Source organism: Toxotes jaculatrix, chromosome 2, assembly GCF_017976425.1.
Source record: "Toxotes jaculatrix isolate fToxJac2 chromosome 2, fToxJac2.pri, whole genome shotgun sequence".
Lineage (NCBI taxonomy): Eukaryota > Metazoa > Chordata > Actinopteri > Toxotidae > Toxotes > Toxotes jaculatrix.
In genome coordinates, this window is record NC_054395.1 from 25296744 (window position 1) to 25319776 (window position 23033).

General features: G+C 40.5%; 2 protein-coding genes across 2 annotated transcripts; both read left to right on the top strand.

Moving 5' to 3' along the window:
* Positions 1 to 30: 30 nt before the first annotated feature.
* Positions 31 to 11050, top strand: sypb (synaptophysin b). Its single transcript, XM_041056318.1, has 7 exons — positions 31 to 48; positions 1424 to 1489; positions 8091 to 8215; positions 8437 to 8635; positions 8749 to 8940; positions 9050 to 9362; positions 10994 to 11050. Exons 1-6 carry the CDS (start codon positions 31 to 33, stop codon positions 9329 to 9331), a joined length of 882 nt encoding a protein of 293 aa, XP_040912252.1. The 3' UTR covers positions 9332 to 9362; positions 10994 to 11050.
* A 3679-nt stretch (positions 11051 to 14729) lies between these two features.
* plp2b (proteolipid protein 2b) lies at positions 14730 to 22853 on the top strand. Its single transcript, XM_041064511.1, has 5 exons — positions 14730 to 15121; positions 19092 to 19247; positions 19350 to 19448; positions 20948 to 21044; positions 21173 to 22853. Exons 1-5 carry the CDS (start codon positions 15023 to 15025, stop codon positions 21184 to 21186), a joined length of 465 nt encoding a protein of 154 aa, XP_040920445.1. The 5' UTR covers positions 14730 to 15022; the 3' UTR covers positions 21187 to 22853.
* Positions 22854 to 23033: the final 180 nt, after the last annotated feature.

Sequence of the window (23033 nt, forward strand, 5' to 3'; positions counted from 1 at the left end):
GATCCTCTTATCAGCGAGTAAGCGGTCAAGATGGATGTTGTAAACCAGGTAAGGCTTTGAGGGGGGGAAAAAAACATCTATTTCATTGTAGTTTCGTTTGTTAGATGATGTTTATTTATTTTTCTCGTTTTCTTTAGTCGTGCGCTTTAGTAAAGGTTTTTTTTTTTGTCATAAACCGCCGACCTTTATGTCTTAATGCAGCGTTTTCGATCCGTTGGAGTCGAAATAGAAATTAATGCACAATCAAAAAAACAAGACAAAAAAAGGAAAAATGTATTAGTGTGAAGGCACGTCTGAGCACGACGGAATTGGTTAATTTTCCACTACTGATGCTGCAGTCGATGTGATGGAGTGGCCCGCTGACAGTCCAGAAAATGTGTAGGATGTCCAGAGATTGCTGCAGCAATGACATTTAGGAAAGGGAGGAGAGGATGTAACCTATTATCTCCAGAGATTCGGCTAATTGATTTAGATTGCTCACGTCTCGATTAGCCTGCTGTTGCTAAGATAACAAATGGGAATCTGATTAATTTCCAAGGCCCTCGGTGTTTTCGGACAGCCGCAGTAGGCCCGACACAGAAGGACGGTCTCCTGCACGTCTGTGGCCAGTAACGGCTCATCTCTCAGAGAGCTGTGTAGTCTGTGGCAAAGCCAACAAGGCTTTCCTGGGAAATAATCGGATATCAGGCTGACAGGCTGCTCAGAACATGAATTTCTGTTCATGCGTCATCTGTTTAATATGGATGTTTGGCATCCACGGCGCAGGCGAAACAATGAGCGTCGGGGTGAAAGTATCGCTGACAGCCCGAGAGAAAACCATCACTGCTGCTTATTCCTGTGCGGCCATTTGTTGTTGCACACTGGGGCGCACCGCCGTCTTTGCGGTGTCGCATTCACCTGCGCACAAACGCTTCTACCTTTTGCATCCGCCTCAGTTAGAGAGGTTTCTCACAAAATGAACAAAAAGGCTGCTGTGGGGTGTGTAGTGAGAGAGAGCAGAGAAAACAGTCAGTTAATCAGCTTTGTCTAATTGTAATGCTGGCAGGATCTCTCTCTCTCACTCACTCCCTCTGTCACACACACACACATCACACCATTTGAAGTCAATATCAAAATTACTACACTGCAGTTATTCAGCATCTCATAGGCCACAAAGGTACCAGCTGTCACAGTTGACTCACTTTATTCACTGGCAAATATTTGCTATATAACAAACACCTGCTGGTGCCAGCAGTAGACCAGGCCTGTGGGCTCTGAGGCTGAGGTAATTAGGTTTATTTTTTTAATCAGCAGCATCATATCATCATCATGCCTGGTCTGATGCACTGAGAGAGGCTGAGTTCACAGAGCGAGAGCCGACCAGACTCGCTGTGAAAATGTTAAAAACTCCAGAGCTGATATCTGATGTTTTGTGTTTTTACAGTTGGTGGCCCAAGGGCAGTTCACGGTAGTCAAACAACCATTGGGATTTATAAAAATTCTTCAGTGGGTAAGTTGTCTTATTTTACATATTTATTGGTGACTGCAAAAAATCGCACTAATGCATGAATATTTTCCATTTATAATAATTGGAAAGAAGAAAATATTAATAAGCATAAAAAAAACTTGGAATTTGTACAGTGGCTGGCAATAAATAATAATGCCATGTTTCTCAGGGATAGATTTGTGACCTTCTGTCACACAGAGGTCATAAAGCTGCATGGAGCTTAATAATAGATGGGACTACACACTCTTAGAAAAGAAGGTTCACAGATGAATCCTCTCTTACTTGGGTGCAGCGCTTTTGTTTCATGTTCTTTTCTTTAGTTTTTTTTTTTTCCTCCTGAAACATAAACACCTTCTCTGATCTAATAATTACTCTCTTACTTGTATTCAAATACTGACTGAGGTTAATACTGAGGAGTCTCATGTATCCTGATGATGGTTATGATGATACTGCCCCAGCAGGCTCGAGCAGGAGACACCAGCAGGATGTATTACGTCACTGCTGTAGTAACACGGTGTCAGACCACTGAGGAATATAATGACAGTTTGTCAAATCCTTCTCAGAGGACATGACCTCTGCGTACGAGTGCAGTTTATTACTGCTTTTTGATGTGCACTCCACCAGATGATGGAGCCAGCAATCTATCCATGTGTTAGTTTATCTAGGAAGAGAGCAGCATAAATCCATTTACTGAATCCTTTAATTTAGCTCAAGGATTGTAAACTTTCTGTGTTTTAAGGAGAAACATTTTTTTACTTTTATTTTTCTAATATTTTTGGGGGGAACATCATTAAATAGGGCCTATAAATAAAAAGGCTGATACATTGACTGGTTTTCTTTGTGTTTTTCAATCATAAACTTCAGATCTTTTGGGTTTGGTTTGTTGTTTGGACAAAGCAGACAGTATAATAACATCATCTGGGGCAAATTTACCACAATTTCCAATGTGAATTTTTTCACGGTTTCCTGTCATTTTATAGACCAAACAGTTCATCAGTTCAATGAAAATTAAACTGATTAATCCAAAAAATAATGAGGAGATTCATCTATAATGACGCGAACTGTTAGTTACATCCTTAGTTCCACTGATGTAGATTCATTCAAGAGCATTTTTAGAGCTTTTTAAAAGATTACACATTAAAGATATTGTCCTATGGTCACACATATCTTCATGTAATGTGTTATCATCCACACTGTTTGTCCTCCATCAGCAGCAGCAGCATGCTCAGGCTGCAGGCTTAATTTCAGTGCTTCTCTATTGCCATTTTTTTTCCTCTACAGCTGGGGCATCACAGTGGTGGGAATAGTAGTGCTAATTACTCATGCAGGCCCCACAGCTAAACAAGGGCCTCTCAGATGTGTTGACTCCTTTCTTTTCTGTTGTTGAGTTATGTAAAACCCTGATGTGATGTTATGAACTGGTTTGGGCTGTGGTTCTGGTTACAGCCGCCAAAGACTACTATCAACACAGTGATAAATTATATTGCTTGACAGAAAAATAATCAGCAACTATTTTGCTACTCGGTTTATCACTCTCGTCTTTTTTCAATCAAAAATTACAAAAACGATGTTCGTGTTGTGGCTTTTAAAATGAGGATTTGAGTGATGCTCTAACATAACAAGCTACCTGAGGAGGTCACCTTGGGCTGTGGAAAATTATAACACACTAATAATTAATCATGAAAATAATCAATAAATTCATTAAAAATGAAACACTCATTAATTTCAGCCCTAATCATTTAAATTACTTATATATTTTTGACAATTGATCATTAAATATATGCATGCCCTGTAATTCAGTTTACATTTTGGGACGATAGATTAGAATGATAATGAGGAAGTGGGTTCCCTTCTTGTGTGTGGATCCCACAAATCTTAGCTACGCCCCTGCCCCTCAGCCCGAGAACATAACACAACCCAGATGAAAACGTGCGTGCCAAAGCTGTCCCACTCCGTAATAGGTTCTGCAGATATGCCAGAGAACGGTCAGAGGCATGAGTGTGCTGCATGACTCTGTAGTCCTTCCCTGGAGCTGTGTGAGTGTGCCAACACCTCATCACTGCCTCACTGGGTCACAGCAAGCCAACCACCAATCAGCAGCGCCGCTCAGGAAGCCAGGGCCCATGAATCATCTGTCAGAGGGGCCTGCGTGCCTCAGCGTCAGAGTAGAGGAGGAGCTGCTGGAGCTGCTGCTCTTTCTGGATTAATATGGGCATGCATCACCAGCAGCATGGTTTTTTTTAGGAGGGGAGAGAGAGGAGCCACCCCTCAAAAGTATTTTTCCAGTTTCTGAAGCAAGGATTCACTGGAAATAGGCAGCAGTGAAAGTGATGCATCTGTTCAGTAGAATGCAGCCTCTTTGTTTTTTGGCAGCCAGTATGGGCTGATATGTTTTTACATAAAATCCTAAGCAGGGGTTTGTCAGCAGTGTTCATATGCAGATATTTGAAACAGAGATGAAAATAAATGGAAATGGATTTGGATCACTCCAGACCAGCCATGTATGTGGGCTGAAGATGTGAGATCTTGTGATTTGTTTTCTGCACCTGAGCATGAAAATTACACTTATCTGTGAAATCTTCTGAGCACACTTTTTACTAAATGTGTGAGATTTGAACAGTGCCCCGTATGTGTGAATCATGTACTGTTGCCCACCTCCCTACCTCACCCCCCCCCCCTCCTCTCTCTCTCTCTCTCTCTCTCTCTCTCTCTCTGTGTGTCTCTGGGGAATAGTGCTGACAAAGCCTAGATTTGATGGATGCTGGAAGACATTGAGTTCCCAAATACAGCTGATGTCGAGCTCAACCACAGAGTACGCAAACAGTCTCCTGCCTCTGCCGCTGCAGGACGGCACCGCTGTGTTGAATTTCATCTGCATTCAGATTTCACTCTGTGACTCCCTCACAGCAAATATAAAAAGGCTGTTTGCGAGAACATGAAATGAGAGCCTTATTCACTTTGGTGCAGTCCCTAATGAGTAATAAAGGCTGTTGATTTTGTTGTAGCTCAGGGGGATTTTGCTGTTCAGACACTTTCTTTGGTTATTACTCGAGGGCCTCCTATGACGACTTACACAGCTCGTGTTTATTTTTCCGCTTTTGTGCTTCTGGCTATATGTTGGCATCTATTTTGTTTTTTTAAAATAAAATGTTATACAGTATACATGCCTATTATATGAAATATCAGAACCTGGCAGTTACTGCAGATATGAGAGACGTTTCTGTCCAAACCTGAGTTTTTTGTTTTTTTGTTGTTGTTTTTTTTTTTGGAAGGCGATATTAGGTTATTGAAGATACATACGTTGGCTGACAAAATGTATTTTTTTAAACTGTATGTATCTTGGGCATAATTTAAAAAAAAATCACAACCTAACAGTGTGTTTTTGTAAAAAAAAAATATATTATTGGCCAATATGTTTTTGTAGGATTTTTGTGTCAAATATCAGTATCTGCCTCATATATCCAGTATCGGTCGGGCTATAATATTCACGTTTATTCATGTGTGGATCAGTTTTTATGGACAGAGACAGAGAAAGAAATAGAGATAGTGTGAGAAAAAGAGATCGTTTGTGTCTGAGTGTGTGGGATTGTGCATCTTCTCAGCACAGAAGAGCTGACAACCATCCAGCATACCAGGAGGGGTAGAAACCAGCCTCTGCCTCCTCACTGTGTGATGCTGCCATTAGTGTTACCATGGCACCTAACGCTCAGTGTGCCACCATTTCTTTTCGCAGTCTGGCTGTTTGTTTCTTCCTCCTCCATCACTCCTCCTTTCACTCATCTATCATCATAAAAGTACAGCTCTCAATTGTACTATGGCGCCTTGTGTTAAGATTTTGTTCCCTCGCTAGTGATTTTTTAGCCGTGTTAATGGTGTGGCTAGTTTGGTCCAGACAGAAATATCTCAAGAACTATCAGAGGGATTTGCACACATTTGCACGTCACTAGACAATAATGTTTAGAATAATTAATGTTGGGCCTCTCAATCTCAATCTACCACCAGCATGAAGCTGATGTTTGTAGTTTTTAGTAAAATGTCTCAAAAAAATGATTGAATGGCAGGGGACACTTATGTCCCCCTCAGAATGAACTGTAATAATGTGATCCCCGACTTTTCATCTAGCACCATTATCAGGTTATCTTTTTAATTAGTTTTAATACTTTGGTTTATGCTTAAACACCCACAGTACTACAGATATTCCTTCAATCTCAGCTGTGCTTTGTGTTCAGTGCTAATTGGCAAATGTTAGGATGCTGAAGCATTAACTAAGACAGTGAATGTGGCAAATGGCCTATACCTGCTCAACATGTGCATGTTAGCATTATCATTGCGAGCATATTAGCGTTCTGAGATTAGCCTGTAATTCATGGCACCATTGTGTCTAGGTGAGGCTCACAGAGCTGCTAAGATGGCTCTAGGGTCTTAGTCCTTTTAACTTACTTTGATATGTGTCTCATTATATTTAAACAGATGGACATGACAGCACACCTGAGGTTTCCTACATTTTTAACTCATTTTACATTTACATCAGGACCTGTATTTTATGTTATAAAAAGCTAATAATGTTCTAAAAAGCTACATTTTCATCTATCAATACAACTATTCAAGAAAATATCCACACTTAACTACATGTAAATATGCCGCTCCCTCAATCAATTCCTCATATCACATCAGTGTGATTTAAAGCACTTTAGGTTGATTCAGTTGAAGCAGCAGTGTGAATCCAGCCCTCATTAGAATGAGTTTTCTTTTTCTCCAAAATGTGTCTGAAGAGGAGGAAGAAGGAGACAGGAGAGCCAAACGTACAGCTGGAGCGCCAAATGTTGGTGGTGTCCATATTAATCCTTCTTATGAAATCTTAAGTTCTAACCATCTCAAAGGAATAATGAAAGAGTGATATAGACACTTCAAGGCTCTAAAACCTTTGAACAGCCTCAGTAATGAAAATAGTCAGTACAATAAGGCAGCTGTGATAAACAAGATGAGATTTATACCCTTTAGGATAAAATATACCACAGTGCTCACCGTGTGAAGGATTGTGCCGACACTGCAGGTGTGATGCACTGCACATGCTGCAGGTATTGATTAATTGCACAGCAGCTGCAGCATTACATCCTGAAAAAGGAAAAATGCTTCACAAAACGCAGCACACATTTTGCTGCCTTTTCTTACAAGCTTACAGGTTTTGTTTTTGATTCATTAGGTTGAACAAGATTCTTATAAGGTTGACACAACATAAAGCTGAAACTGCCATTATGGTTCATCAAGAACCAATAAGTGAATGGACATCAAATTAAGTGCTCAGTTTGAAATTAGAGTGACATTTCTGCTACATTCCCACTAAGATTGTAAATATAATATAGACATTATGTGTGGTTTAGGGTGGATTTTAAGTCTAAAATTACCCTGCAGATGGCAAATTACTTTTTTTTCCTTGTGTGAAATTTATAATAGATTGTATTGTATATCAGCCATCTCACACAGTAACGCTGCCACTTTCATCACATCTACAGTCATTTGCACCAGTTCTTAAAACGTGTTATTTAGCCTTTTACCAACCACAGGGAGGGAACGTGTTCAAGGTGTTGGGAGAGGGCTCTAAAAGATGAAGTAGCTCTGCAGGAACAGAGAAGGATGAGTAAAGTCATCACAATGAGGCTCGCTTTAGGCAGCCACCGTGTGTAAATCCAACAACGAGCCTCCGACTCACATTAGCTAAAAGATTACTGTAAATAGTTTAGTGTGTTGATGCCTTCAGCAGGTAGACTGTACTATAAGACTAGAGTTAAGAAGGTAGTGACATTCATTTGTGTATGTGCGTGCATAAGCTCACGTGTGGGGGCGTGGCTCTGAGTTCTGAGTGTGTGTATGTGTGTGTTGTGAGTGGCTGTACAATTGCTTGTAGTTGAGTATTTGGTGACAGATGGTGGAGCACCTCAGTCAGATTAATAGCTGGATTTTCCATCCAATCGGATCTGACCTGCAGCGTAGGCAGGGTGTGGTAAAAATAGTCTGACTTGTCTAATCTGCTGTGTGTGTGCGTGTGTGTGTGTGTGTGTGTGTGTATTTATCTCCATGCATGTTTGTGCTGTTTACGTGACTATAGGTAGAAGCTGAGAAACAAGACTGAGCTAGTTGTACCTGAAGTAACAGACTCTAAAACTAATGCAAGATACAAAAAAAACCCCATAAAAACACAAAAAACACTTACAGAGAAAACGCCGACTAAATGTAATGGTAACCATGGCAACAGGTACAGCCCTTACTGTGTAACCTGGTGATAACGCTGCATTGATTTGCACTCCGTGCGCATTTCTCAGCAGCTTGCCATGACTGGTGGAGCATCCGTCTGCTTGAGACATTGCAGGTGGTGAAAGCACAGTCTGCAGCTTTTGGTGTAAGTGGAGCTAATGGAGCTGCCACCTGTTTAACAACGGAGCTCTTTGTTTACATAGTTACATCATCCAAACTACACTGGAGTATAGAGGTTGTATGTGATCAGTCAGTCATGGAAGAAAATGAGATTCTGAAAATAAAATCACTGTGTATTCTCTGTTTTTCACAGTTTGTCTGACAGGTGTCTTCCTTCTTCTTTCTCCCGCAGATCTTTGCAATCTTCGCCTTCTCAACATGTGGCAGTTACTCTGGCATGTTCAAGATGAGCGTGGAGTGTAAAAACCGGTCGGAGAGTGACCTGGGCATAGAAGTAAAATTTGAATATCCATTCAGGTGTGTATTCTGTCTTGTACAGTGTTACAAACTATAAATACACTTTCAGTCCTTAAATTGAAATGAATAACTTGGGCCCCTGGCTTTGTTATCATTGTAAATGCCACTTAATGTATTTTTTGCATATACTGTACAAGCGTATCATCATTTACACTTTCCTTGTCTTTGCTCCTCCTGCAGTTTGATCTTTAATCTCTGTCTCTGTCTCTTCCTGTTCTCAGGCTCCATCAGGTTTACTTTGATGCTCCCACTTGTAAGGGAGGGAACCCCGAGCGTCTGTTCCTGACTGGGGACTACTCCTCCTCAGCTGAGTTCTTTGTCACCATCGGTGTCTTTTCCTTCCTTTACTCCATGGCAGCCCTGTCTGTTTACTGCTTCATACTGGAGAAATACCGTGAAAACAACAAAGGGGCCCAGATTGTGAGTTTCTTTATCCCTTACACCTTCTTGGCATGCACGTCCTACCACACTCGTCACTAGTATTTAGCGGTCGTTGGTAGTGAAAGTGATCGTCTTTTCTTGCTGATCCCCAGGACTTTGTTGTGACGGCGGTATTTGCCTTCATGTGGCTGGTGTCTTCCTGTGCTTGGGCTAAAGGCCTGTCAGATGTGAAAACAGCCACTGATCCAGAGAAGGTCATCACTTTCATCTCAGCCTGCGGTGAACAAGAGAATCGCTGCCGTGAAGTCTATGACCCCAAGGTCTCCGGCCTCAACACCTCTGTGGTAGGTCCAAGTTGCTCCGCACTGAATGAAACTGTTTGAAGAGTCGATTTTAGGACAATAACAGTAAATTAATGTTAGAGTAAACATTTATCTCCTTTCCGCTCCACAGGCTTTTGGCTTCATCAACCTTATCCTGTGGATAGGAAATCTGTGGTTTGTGTTCAAGGAGACCGGCTGGCTGGCCGCCTTCTCTGGAACATACGTCCCGTCGCAGGAAAAGCAGCCCGCCCCCGATTCATTCAACCAGGGAGGCTACGGTCAGCAGGACCCCTACGCCGGCTCCCAGGGAGGCTACCAGCCTGACTACGGCCAGCAGGGAGGCTACAGCGAGGACGGAGGTTACAGCCAGGGCTATGAGCAGCAGCCCACCTCCTACTCTAATCAAATGTGAACCTGTCCAGCCAAACCACAGCTGCAGGATGGTGAGTGCGTGGACTTCACAGCACATTATAGTATGGCTTAGAGATAATGATCTTATCTTTAATTTAAGCACAAATGAAGGGTTAATTGTGGAATGACAGTCTTTACTAGGTTTATAACAAGATCTGCTGAATATCAGCCTAACTCAGTGTCAATGTTTTGGTTCACTAGTTGCCTCTTACGTGCTTCCTCTTGGGCACATGATCAGCAAGTATGAATTGAGGTTTTACTGCTATGCAAATGACATACAAACCTTTCAGTGTTCCTCTTGACTGATATTCAAATTGGAATGCAGTATAACTTCCTTACACTTCGCTGCTCAAAACTTCAAGTTAAAACTTCAGTTATCAGCTTGCTGGTGAATATATCGGAGCATTTAGCCACTAAAAGAGCCAGATATGTCCATCAGGAGTTGGTGGAGACCAAAACAGAGCTAAGAGCTATCTGTTCATTTAGGTTAGAAGACTTGAGTTGTTCATTGTCAGAAAAGTTTATTAAAGTTTATATTTAGTAGCAGAGGTGAAACCTGCATGATGCTGAGATCTGTTAGATACACAGTGTACAAAACATCTGACTTGCAAAGCAGTCTATGGTACAGCTGCCTTTTACAGTAGCGCTTATCTGGTAAAGTTATATTCATTTACCTGCTCTATTTGTCCTTGGGTTCCACTATTCCCAAGCAACTGAAAACACTGAGTGAAAGACTTTTTTGGTGTAGTGCTGTAGAATACTGTGCCTGACTGGCTAAAACTGCACTCAGTCCTCAAAGATTTAGAAATGTCCAACCAGAGCCTTTAGCATCGTTGGATAGGGTTCACTGGTTTTAGTCTGCTCTCTGCACTGAATACCTACAATTTGTCTGAATCTTGTCTTATTTTTGGGCTTCTTATTTTATTTCAGTTACAGTTTAATGGCCCTGAAAATCTATTTTCTCAATTAGCTTTTTACTAGGAGTGATGGGATCCTACATGACCACAAAACAGCCTGCCAAAGTTAGAACAGTTTTGGTTATTTCTCTTCATAGATTTTTGGATTTGTGTTTTTCTGTCTTCTGCTCTCACTGCTTTGAGGTGGTTGCTGCTCAGTGAGAAAAAGGTGTTGTCTCATATTTTTATGCACCAATCAGATTTTAGCATTTTAGCGAATATGATTATTGACGTGATATGATATTTTTTAGCATAAATGATTTAGCACAAATTTTTGCATTTTAAATCAAAGTGTGGTGACAGGTGTTCATCTTAGCTAAATACAGCTAAGAATTTTTTCAGAACTTTAACTTTTATTGTTTCTTATTAAGTTATTCATATTTAAAATGATGGTCGTGAGATACATTTTAAACCCATTTTCCTGTGTCTTTAAATTCCAGCATGTGTCCTTGCTCTAATAACTTTAAAATTAACATTATAAATTAACACATATTATATAACATGTAAAATATATGGTTACTTAACACTTGCTGTCTATCATCACAGAGTAGGTTCCATCCGCACATCAGCTTTTTATGTCTCCCACTTATTGCAACATAGTTTTGTTTGTATTTTTAATAGTTCATTAATATGATCCCAGATTTGCTGTTTGATTTATATTTTCCTTACCTCTGTCTCTTGCTTCTCTACCCTTTTCCTCTCCCCAGGGTGACCTTGTGATTTTGGAGTGTGGCTCTCAACTACCACCTGCGTTTCCACGCTCCTCTGTTTGTCTGTTTGTGTATCTGTGAGTTGACAGGCGGAGGGAGGGAGGCAGGGAGGGCAGAAACTGGTGGGGCCTGGGGAGGGGGACACCACCGGGGAGCAGGATCTAGGGAAGGGAAGGGAAGGGGGAGGGGGAAATGGGTCTTTGCTGTAACATGATGTTTATTCTCGTGATGTATTTAACTGTAGAAGACAACAGAGGATTGTCTGTTTGGTTATACGAGAAAAACTTGAATACAAATACCAAAACATTCGTTGACGAACATTTAAGAGAAATCTTGTAATGGAAAAGACATTTATGGAAAAAAAAAATTGTAGTAATATTTAACTTGGGAGAATGTATTTGTCTGTGCTGTGTAAATATCAACATGCTGATATATATGATTATATGTACACAGTTGAATAATTGTGCACTCCATATTAGTTGTTATACAACAAATGTTGAGCACAGAGTTATTCAATTGTATTTACTTTGGTTCTGTTTAGGAGCTCACATAGTTTAGCCTTTGCCCTTCAATTCCCTTTAATTAGTCATAACACAATGATGGTTTTATGTGTTCATCTCAGAATCTATGAACATCTTTTTTTATTTTCTCATGTCACATAGAACAGAATTATTGATCTACAAAGTGAGCAGAGGAAAAGTGATTATAGTAGAAACAGTGACTAGATGATAATGGTGGGTTATTAGTAGGTTGTTTCAACTTTATTTATGTTTTTATATATATTTTTCCATCAAATATCACTGTCAAGAGAGGGTGATCTCTTGTAATACACAGAACATTTTAAATCCTGACATACAAAATCAAAAACTTTCATAGGGTTAAGACCATTAGTGAGCATGGTAGCATCTCTGTTTGCTGTGCTCTGTAGTGTGCTATCAGTATGAAAATTGTGAATCAAGGCAGAGAACAACAGTTTTAGCAGCGTGTTTGTTTATTTGTTCAGATTTATGTAATGGCATCCATCAGATTTTGTCAGTGAACCTTGTCCTGTTTTCGATCACCTTTTATGTGGTCCAGAAAGTTGTAAGACAGAGTCATATAGTTTTTTAACCGGTGTTTCTATCACACTGCAATCAGTGACATTTACTCATCTTAACATGAAAAGTTCATAAGAATAAAGTATATTACACTTAAAAGACCTTGGTTATGGTAGACGCACATTGTTATTAGGCAGTCTGAACAGTATGTCTCCATATATATACACTTCTTCTGCACCCTCAGTCCTTCTTTATCTCTTCTCTTTCTGAAGGCAAGTGAATTTACTGCATGCATTTTACACCTTATATCCTAAAGCATCCCTAAACATATTTGAGAGGCTGAGGCTCAAAGCTGCAGGAAAGCATTAGACTACACTGTGGTATGTTTGATCATAGCGGTTACTGCACTGCACATACAGCAGCTCTGCTATATTGTACTCAAAGCACAAAGTAAGTGCTGCAATAATTTCTTCTTTCCAGATATAAATACGCTTGTCCTACTGCCAGTCCTCTGTTTGGATATACAAGATCGTGTTTGCCAAATGGTAAGAGATGTGTCTTGATTGGTAGTTTTGCTTCCACAGTCCTCATCAGGATGAGCTGTCGTTCGTCTCCAGTATATCGATCCATCGCACAGCCTTGGTTCACTCATATTTTTTTTAAAATCAGGGTTCTTTGATTCAGGCAGTGTAGAAGCACCTGGCTCTCTCTTTTCCTCTAGTCTCCCCCACCTCTGTTTTTTTCTCTCCCTCTATCTCTTTCACTGTAGCTCTTATAAATATGCTGAAATGAAATATACTCTGTTGTTAGTGGTGAATGATGTCTTGTGATACTCTCTACGCCTTTGAATAGTGCTGTGTTTATTGTGTATGATGTATTCATATTAGTATTTATGATAATGATTAAGTCAGAGAAAAAAAATATCCAAGATTCTCCAGAATTCTGCTGTATTCTTATTCTATGGGATCCATGTGAAACAAAATTAAATAAACTTGAAATTATTCTGTTGAAGGTTAAAATGTGTGCTTCTGTTCACGGGAGTTGATTGTCTTTGTTTTGCCAGGTTGCTTTGAGTTTAGTAAAAGTATTTTTTGAATTATAAAAAAATCAGTTTTGTTGATATGTTGTAACAGAAAATTATAAGCAGGCACAGATAGAAAGTTCTAAAATGTCAGTGGTGTTTTTTGTATATTCTCTGTCTGGCCTGTATTTCTGAGTGCAACAGGCTTTTCAACACCATTTCATGCAGGCTGTGGCCCAATATGTAGGTTAGCTTGAGCAGAAGACCTCATATCTATAACACAAAATAACCCCTCAACTATCAATACAGTCTATGGTTTGGTCCCATTGGTGGTTTTGATGAGGACTCTGCATGTGGTCAGAAATGGTATCAACTGAAGTGGTTTCCTCAGTCATACCCCCTCATTTAGTTAATCTGAAGATCCCTTTCACCATGTTCAAACAAATAATGCAATGAAGGCCAGGATGTAAATGATCAGAGCAGACCACTGCTCTAATATGCATTGCAGGTGTTGTACTGGTAGTCCAAAATTAATTTTAAGTTTAAGTTTGCAAGATAATTCATTTGAACAGATTTTTTATTTTTATTTTTATTTTACAGTTATTTAGCAATGGAATTAAAGTTAAAATATTGTGAGTCTTGTGAATCTGGTAAATATGTGCACAGCTGAAAAAGTGAGTGTCACTGTGAGAATTCAGTTGCAGAGGGTGGAACTGGTAACAAATTGGTGAAAGTGAGTGAAATATTCTTGTGCAATAAATAACACTCATGCGCATTTACCAGTTTGTGGCTGCTACACAAAGAAGAACATCCTTGCTTTATTAACAATGGTGGAAAGTAACTACATTTTACTTGTACTTTACCTGAGTATTTCCATTTTATGCTGCATTATACTGTACATCTATTTCACGACATAAACCTAATACTTTTTATCTGTGGAGAGAAAAATACTCAGATCAATTATTTAGGTAAAAGTACCAATGTCACAATCTAAATATACACATACACGTGATGTATAAAGACACTTTCCACCACTGGTGATTAGTAAGTAGACAAGTGAAATAAACTTCCTGGAGTCAGCTGGCCTTGTGGGAGGTGGGGGTGGGGAGCGTCCTCTGGAGGGTTCTGTCTGAGGGGTGTGTTTTTTTTTTTTTTTTTTTTTTTGTCTGTACTTATGTTTGTATTTTGTGTATTGTTAATTTCGTGGACCAGAGGTGCCTTTAACAAGTTATCATTATGATGACAATGATTATTATAGGTAATAGTATTATGATTATTGATTCAAAGGATAATAATAATAAACAAATGTTGGCCACAGGAACACATCATAATCTAACGTCTGTGTAAACACTGAACAACAAAATCACTGCGGTGCCACGGTGCACTTACACTATTGTAGCACCAGTTTGTGTGTGTGTGTGTGTGTGTGTGTGTGCGTGTACGTGTGCGTGTTTGTGTGTGTGGGGGGTGGACAACAATTTCAATCGAGTTATGGAGATTCCCAGGAGTTACGTAAAGCAGCTCGGGTTGGTTCGGCTCGGCTCGGCTCGGCTCGGCGGTGGCGCCGAAGAGCGAGCACAACAGCGGCGGCTCCTCTTGAGGCCTTGGAAGCCAACTGAAGCCAACACCCCGCTGTCAGCTCCTCAGCTCCTCCCTCCCTCCCTCCATCCTCAGACTAAAAGGACAGCTTCTACAGAGCTACGGGGGCAGTGACAAGTCAGCTAGGTTGCTTCACCGAGGCTCTTCATCGGAGAACTTTATTCATACGACTGCGGAATAAAAAAAACGAAAAAAAAAAAACGTCCAACCGCCGTGATCCGGCGAGGCAGCAGCGGCCAACACAGGGACTTTAAAACAAAAGTCTTTTTTACTTTTGGTACGAGTTTGTTTATTCAAACTCTGTTCGTCGGTGGACGATAAGGCTCTGAAAGGACACTCGGTCGGTAATAATAAGTTAGTTGTTACAGGATGGCTGATACAACCGCGTCCAGCCCAGGTGCGAACTGCCTGGAGAAGCTGAAAAGTTACGTGAGGACCCCGAAAGGATTTATCCTCGCAGCAGAAATAGTAAGTTCACAAACCCGAGCGGCTGAAGTCCAACTTTTAGATACTGTGCAGCTCTGTTTCTACATGGCTCTAACTGCTCACAAAAACCGGATGAAACATGGTGTTTGTAACGTTTTCTTAAGTAGCCTGCAACTGATCAATATTTCATAGATGTTTAAGTGGGTTAATGCAGCCTGCGTGGTTGTTATTGATTTGATTTCTCTTACAGATGTGCAGTGTTTCCTTCCTTTAAACTGTTTTGTCTGGTTAGCAGGGAATGAAAAGCATGTGGCCTGGGGGTTGAGGGATCATGGGCAGAGGTTAAAGGTTTCCACCTGTCACATTCGCTCCACTGTTTTCTCATTTGGCACCAAAGAGCCAAATGTTGAGTGTTAATGGTAGATGAAAGGTCATATGGGTTAGCTCAGCCCAGTGACTGTTGTCAGGCGTCTCCTTTTCTCCTCATTACCACTGGCTGTATGCTATTTGTGGGCTGAGAGGTAGTAGCCCAACTATGGTGAAGAAAAAATGTAATGTATATGAATTGCTTAGTGGTATAAAGACAATCACTCCCCCACCTTGCATCTGTGCACATCTGGAAACAGGAGGAAACAGGACAGGCTGAGCAATACCTCAGTCACAATAAAAGTAAGTTGTGGTGAAGTACCACCACTTCCTTTATGGGAAAACTGTTTTGCTTATACTGTCCTTGACCAGCATTTTCACATGATCGCCTTTGTTTGCATTTCACAGCAGTGTGTTCTCTTAACACATGAGTCACTTTGACCCTAAATTCTTTACATAAGTTCTGCAGTTTCCATGATGGAAAGTGAAAAAACTACCATTCACAGCTTTGAGGTACTTGAACTTTACATTTCTACTTGTAGTCCACTACACTACATTTCAAAGGGAAATGTTGTATTTTTTCCCCCTCACTATGTTTACAGACTGAGATTTTACATACAAAGTATATGATCAACTTATAAACTATGACGCATTGTAAAAAATTCAACTGCAAAGGAGCAGAAATAGATAGAAGTAGTTAAAATACTTCAGTAATAAGGATGCAGTAATACAGTAAGCATTTCAGCATACGGTGCTATTACTTTCCCAGGTTCTAAAAGTGTGGAAAGCACTTTGTATCAGTGGTGAAAAGCTCCGCTCTCGTAACTCAACGAGCTCATTACAAAGCAGGCTCTCAGATGTTGGTGGTCGGTGGCCCACCCACTGTAAAGTTTTTCTTTCTTTTCTTTTTTTTCTTTTTGGATGTAATGGAAATTCCAGTCTGTGTGTGAAGTTTGGCCCCAGGAACAAAGAATGCGTGAACTGCTTAGCACACATCTCTGGTGTGCCATTCAAGGATGTCTTCGTGCTACTGGACACGCTCGGTAGTTTGCTGTTTCCTCTCCCACTCAGGACTGTACTCTAAAGGAAGTCATCTGTGATATTTTGAGTTGCTATCATAGTTTACAGTGCAGAGAGAGAGCCGTGGGAGCGAAACAGGAAGACAAATGTCATTACTGCTTATTATGTCCAGTCTAATAGGAAATGGGATATTTATCCCCAGTAGTCTGATTACAAATGTTCAGATCTTTCAGCGAGTAAACCAAAAGACTAAAGGTGAAATGTCCTTTTGGACTTAATGCACTGTCAGCAAGGGTTCCTTGCCAATTACATGTAGTTTTTTTTCTTTCTACCTGTCAGAGGCATGAGCTTACTTGAACAGGTTTTAAACTATAGAAAGACCTGCAGGTTGTGGTCACACCCATGTAAGGCGCATTTCTGTTTGTCATGTGGCACAGTTAAGCCAGTAGTGATAAGTCAGGGTGAGTCATGCACTGAGCCGATCTTCCACCTTACTGTTTTATGAGTATGAGGTGATAACATTACTGGACACATATTTGTTTGATTATTTCCTTTTAGAAAATCCTTAATCAGAAGAAAGGGTGGAAGAAAAGTAGGGTGGGGAAAGTAGAGCAAAAGAGTAAAATGAAGAAGAGTGGTGAAATGAAACAAGACTTTCCATTCTGCTCTGAACACACATGGTATACACCTTATTGAGCCACAGCAAGCACTAAAACCGCCCCAAAATGTAAGTGACTTCCCTAGCAACTGTTGCTGTTTGGTGTGTCTCTGCACAACGGACTACCTCTTGGCGCTCATGTTGCTGCTGACTATAATTAGCCAAACGTTCTCCACAATTTCTCTTCGGTCAGTTTAAAAGAACAGCTCATTATGCCAATGTGAATAGATCCTAGCTGGGATCGTTTTAAGCTGAACCGCGCAAACAGATCCGTGGCTGTGTGGAAAACATAAAGGTGTCAACATCTCAGAGCTTTTCTTGTTCTCAGGGACTCGTGTGGTGGGTGTTTTCTCTGTGTGACGGCTGCTGCCCTCAGAGCAGCCGACTCTGGCCCGAATAGAGCCTCTTTTGTGTAGGGCCTTGGCCTCGGCCACCCCGCTACTCTACAGAGGCAGTCTGTGCCAGTCTCGAGAACACATGAACTACTGATGCATCTGACTGGCTGCGCGCTTGTGTAACAGTTGCCGGTGCGGGGAGGGGAAACAGTAGCGACAGATGTAAGGCCGGTGTCAAGTCAGTGTGTATCATGTGTGTATCATATAGACTGCAGTGATTTGACACTGGCAAACGAGTTGTGTGTGTCTGAGAATAAAACACTGCAATGTTCAAAATGTACTTTTTAAAATACACCCCAGAATCAGAGCCTCTTTATTTAGTAAGTGTTACAAGAGTGAAGTATTTTATTTGTCACAAGAGAGCAATACAGATGAATGTTGCAGGACACCAGATTTTAATGTGTTTTACATTGTAGTAAATTTATTAGTGTGTGTATGGAAATACACAGACTAATCAATGAGGCTACAGTCTGGGGCTACAGATGGCAAATAATTTGGTGTCAGCACCATGATTCATGGACCAAACCTGCCTGGTGTCATCTGTCCAGGCTGGTGTTGGTAATGTAAAGGTGCAGCGAATGTTTTCTTGGTTCACTCTGGGCTCCTTAATACCAATCGTTCATGGTTACATTGCCACAGCCTATCTGGGTATTGTTGCTGACCATGTGCATGCCATTTTGGACACGGTTTTTAATCTTTTGATGGCTGCTTCCAACATGACAATGCACCATGTCACATAGCAAACGTTGTGTCAGGCTGGTTTCATGAACATGACACTGAGATCTGAATCCAGTAGAACACCTTTGGGGTGTTGTAGCATGGGAGTTTGGCAGCATGAATCTGCATCTGACAGATCTGCATAAATGGTGTGATACTATCAAGTCAACATGGACCAGAATCTCAAAGGAATGTTTCCAGCATCTTGTGGAAGCCACACCACAAAGAACTGAGGCTGTTTGGAGAGCAAAGGGAGGCCCTGACCAGTATTAGTTTGGTGTTCCTAATACAGTGCTCAGTGAATGTATGTCCCTGTTGTGTGAAAGCATCTACCCACACAGCTTGACAGCAGCAAGCTTCTGAGCCGTGGACTGCATAAGTTTATGATTTCTGCACATTGGCAGCTTTTCAGTGGAATGGGCTGAGAAGAATGCACACTGTTTTTTTCCCTCATATGGAAAGACATGACCTTGATGGAACAAACACTGGCTGTAAATCTAATAAGAGAGCAACGCGTGATAAGACTGAAACACTGTTTTATGTGACAGAGTGCAAAATAATCTGTCCAGTTCAGTGCTTTTGCGTAGAAAACATTTTTTTCTTAGCAAAACTGGTTGACATTATGTGGATGTTGAATTGTGATCTGGCTGGAGTAAATGAAACAATGTTGGCTTTGTTGGAGTGATTTACTGTCTGACTGGCCTTGGCTATTGAGTGGACACCACATCGTTTTCTGTGACTGAACTCTGAGATGGCTGGTCTTCTCTCAGGGGAATTGCAACTGATCTGCCAGCTATTCATGTCATTGAAGTGATCAAAATCATCATTCCCTCATTACTGTTTTTCCCTCTCATAGTTCATCAGTTTAATCATCCTCATCTGCTATGCTGCGTCTCTGTACGGAGGCTACTCCGCTGTGGCCATCTGTGAGATGATCTTCGCCATGGTCTTCTTTGGGATCTTCATGATGGAGATGGATAAGCAGATCCAAGTGGTCAACTGGGTCTGGAGTGTGAGTGCACAATGTGTCTCAACACCAGTATGCATACGCACACACACACACGTGTGCAGCGTTAACACAATGCTTCATCTTCCACTTCCTTCTTTTGTACAGGATCTTTTCCGTGCTGGTATTGGTGCTGTCCTTTACATCATCACTTCTCTGATCTGTGTCATTGGAGGAGGCGGGGACGGCGCTCGTATCGCAGGCGGGGTCAGTTAAGCTGCTGTGACTCAGCCTGATTTGTCAACTCAAAACTGAAATTGTTCATAATGATGCAGGTTTTATTGTTTGTTTTGACAACTATGGATTACTTGGAACTGAGGATGTAGATACTGATTATAGATGTTGGGGGCAGGGGGTTTTGTGTTGTGGTGTAGTGAAAGCAGTCAGGCAGTGCAATACTAATAAGCAGCATATCAACTTAAGTCTTATCTCACGCTTCCTTCCCTTTCATGTCAAGCGCAGATTACCAGACTTTTGCCACTGTGTGCCTGCCTCAAACAGTTCAGGTGTTTCAGAGGTGCCCACCCAAATGCTGTGGCAGTTCTCAAATGTATGAGATTTTATCGTCGCCAAAAACAGGATGTGCATGTAATTGCAGCACCTTGGAGACGAGAGAAGAGCTGAGTCTAAGAAAAGTGCACAGGAAACTGGAGGCACACACCCACACGCATGCGCACAGGCACACGCACATGCACGCGCGCACACACACACACACGCACACACACACAGAACCAAGTAGAAATACTGCAGCACACAGAGATGGAGGGACATGACGCATCCAAATGCGCCAAACATGCACAGTTCAACTGCTAGAGAGAGAGAGAGAGAGAGAGAGAGAGAGATGGACAGAGTGGTTTATACAGCTGACGTCTCACTAGAATATGAAAGTTACAAAATCTTAAGTTTTATCTGCAAAAGCCTTAAAGATTTTTTCTTGCCAGCTGTTTTCAGTAACGTTAGTTGTTAAATGTTTTCCAAATTAGACTTGTGAAAAATTTGTACATAGACCTTGAATAATAATGCATCCATGATTTGGTGCTTATCCAGGTCTTATTCTATCAATTGGTTTTTAGTCATTATTTTTTGTATTTATCACTAAAATTATCTTGATCACTAGGTATTTGTGTGGTGCGCTCTGTGTCTGATGTCAGGAATTCAGCTGATTAAAAGTAAATTTCACATCTCATTTCCCCACCACAACATTCCTTGTGGCTTGTGTAAATCTCTGCTATTTTTATACCTCTTCTTTTGTTTATACATAACACCACATGTACTTGGGACTGAATGCTATTGCGCCTGAACAACAGACACAGGTTTTCTCTACAGTGACTTATTGCATGTTTTGTTGAACATTGCAGTCACTTCTCCAGTTGGGGATTTCTCCAAGTGGAATAATCTTGTAATAGGTGCACCACGCCTGAGAGAGTTTTGTAGCTTGTGCACTCTCAAGCCAACATGACAACAGTCTAGGACTGAAAATGTCTTCTGTTGTGAACAAGACAGAAGTTCTGACATTTTAAAAGTCTTGTAATCTGCATTTGGCTTTGGTGTGTAACACATGAGAGATTTATTATGATTGCCTTACAGTATTTTCAAATATTTCCATTTAAGTCTTTGCATTAATCAACAAAGTCATGTTTTATGTGACCAGTTAATGGGATTATTATTATTGTAACTCTGATCCTGAATTTTTTTTTTTTTTTTAGGTATTTGGTTTGATCGCTGGTCTGTTGTTTGCCTATGATACCTACACCATCTTCCTGCAAATCAAGAGCACCAGGCAGCACACAGCAGCTTCCACCGGTGAGAACAACAAGCCCTTATTCTCATGAAACTGTGAAAACATGCTGTGTATGACAATAATCTGCCTTATTTCACATATAGAAGATTTTTTTCCTCCTCTGACTTTTTTTTTGTTTTGTTTTTTTCAGATGACAGAGTTTAAACACTCCCAGACACATGTGCCTCTGTCAAGAACGCAGCAGAAGAACAAGAAGAGGACATCTGTGCAGAAGTTAGGAGAGGGGTGGACGATGGACAGTAAAATGAACAGGTTTAATCAATGCCACTGTATGGTATGAACAGATGAGAGATTTGTTTTAGGGCCGCGCCTGAGAGGAGGATGACATAGCCAAAACGAGTGGTACTGCACATATGTGCCTGCATGTCAGACAGAACCTTGTCTACTGCATGAGGAAATACCCGCAGAAACCTTTGGTCCAACAATGTACCACTGATTAAAAAGGGAAAACTGTAAATAACAGGCAATGTAAAAGTTCAGTTGATGTTCTCAAGCAGCTTGTCTAATACACGTCTACTGTTAATGCACTGCTGTATTAAGTAGTAACTGTGTCATTTGAACTTAAGAAGTAACAGACACATGAATGGGTGCTTTTGGAATTGTTTAACATCATATTTATGCTCTTCTTGAGTTTGAGTTCTGTATTTCCAGTGAGGTCTCTCAGCGGGTTAAACATTTCCTTCTCTGGTATTTAATCATTGCTGTTTAGAGGCCTTCCTCTGTGTTACAGTGCCTTAAGGTTTCATTCACATTAACCAGTTCCTTCACCCTATTCAGCTTTTATTCCTCAGTACTAAACATTTCAAGTTGCCTGCTGTCATTGATCAACAATATTTTGGCTGTTTTTGTTCTAATCAGAGTTTAGTCTGCATCACAAGGAGCCATAGTATAACCATCAACCACCAGTTCATTATTTGAATTAGCGTCATCCTCCAGTTTTATCTGTCTACTTTGATTCTCGCTCAGGTTGTGTGTGTTTTTTTTTCTACATTTGTAACACATTTTTAAGGTGCAGGATATTTATCTGTTGACACTTTTGACAGTCCAGTAGTACAGTTTTTTTTTCATGTTTTTGAGTATGTGGCAGAAAAAAAATCATTTCTAAAGAAAAATAGTTATTAATAGAAATTTTGTGATTTGAATATCACAGTTTTGATATGTTCAGTAACTGCTTCCTTTTACCCTTTGGTGGTTACTTGTCCAACTAAAACATTGCCTTATTATTATTATTATTATTATTATAATTGCTATTATTATTATTTTCTAACAGGCTTTACAAGAGTCTGCAGTTTGTAATTTCAAAATTGAAAGCAGCCTTGTTTTGGAAATAAAAGCCATTGTTACTGCAAAGAAAATCTGTTTTGTAGCTTAAATTGTACACTAATCTCCCATAATATAAAATCCTGCTGTTTATTAATGTCACCTTTACTCAACAAGAACTTCATGTCTAGATGTATATGGGCCAGCTTGTCTTCTATCAGATTGCCACTAGATGGAGGCATACTATTACTAATTTTCTTACATGCATTGTAAAAGGCTTCTGTGTCATTAGTTACTGGGGGACTTAACAGTGAAAAATGTCAACATAGTTATCTTTCATGGTGCTGTCGGAGTTCAGATATGATCAGGACTTACTTGGCTTTAACATAGTTCTTGTCAGGATCTTGACTGACTTTGCACAGCATGCATCTGTGACATCTTCTGTTGAAGTTATACGTGCTGTTGCCCTCTTTTCATTTTGAGATTACATTGCGTTTATAAAAAAAAAAAAATCCTTTCCTACTTTGTTTTTATCTGCGGCGCTACTGCATTTCAATTGCAAAAACAACTGTATGTCATTTTAAAGACCAACAGTGGAATGATAATCCTTTGGTTGGGGTCATACTGACTGTTATCAAACTAATTCCCATGTTACTGCTGCTGTAGCAGCCCGAGTTCAATAATAACTTTCCCCCAAGCGCATCTGTGTTGCATCTGTTCATATTCCCTTG

What these genes read in the sequence shown, in the direction of transcription:
- sypb (XM_041056318.1), top strand. An exon ending in AAATTTGAATATCCATTCAG is followed by an intron (nt 8,216 to 8,436) that starts GTGTGTATTCTG and finishes TCCTGTTCTCAG; the next exon opens with GCTCCATCAGGTTTACTTTG. An exon ending in ACAACAAAGGGGCCCAGATT is followed by an intron (nt 8,636 to 8,748) that starts GTGAGTTTCTTT and finishes GCTGATCCCCAG; the next exon opens with GACTTTGTTGTGACGGCGGT.
- plp2b (XM_041064511.1), top strand. Translation starts at nt 15,023, where the DNA reads ATGGCTGATACAACCGCGTCCAGCCCAGGTGCGAACTGCCTGGAGAAG. An exon ending in TTATCCTCGCAGCAGAAATA is followed by an intron (nt 15,122 to 19,091) that starts GTAAGTTCACAA and finishes TCCCTCTCATAG; the next exon opens with TTCATCAGTTTAATCATCCT. An exon ending in GCGCTCGTATCGCAGGCGGG is followed by an intron (nt 19,449 to 20,947) that starts GTCAGTTAAGCT and finishes TTTTTTTTTTAG; the next exon opens with GTATTTGGTTTGATCGCTGG.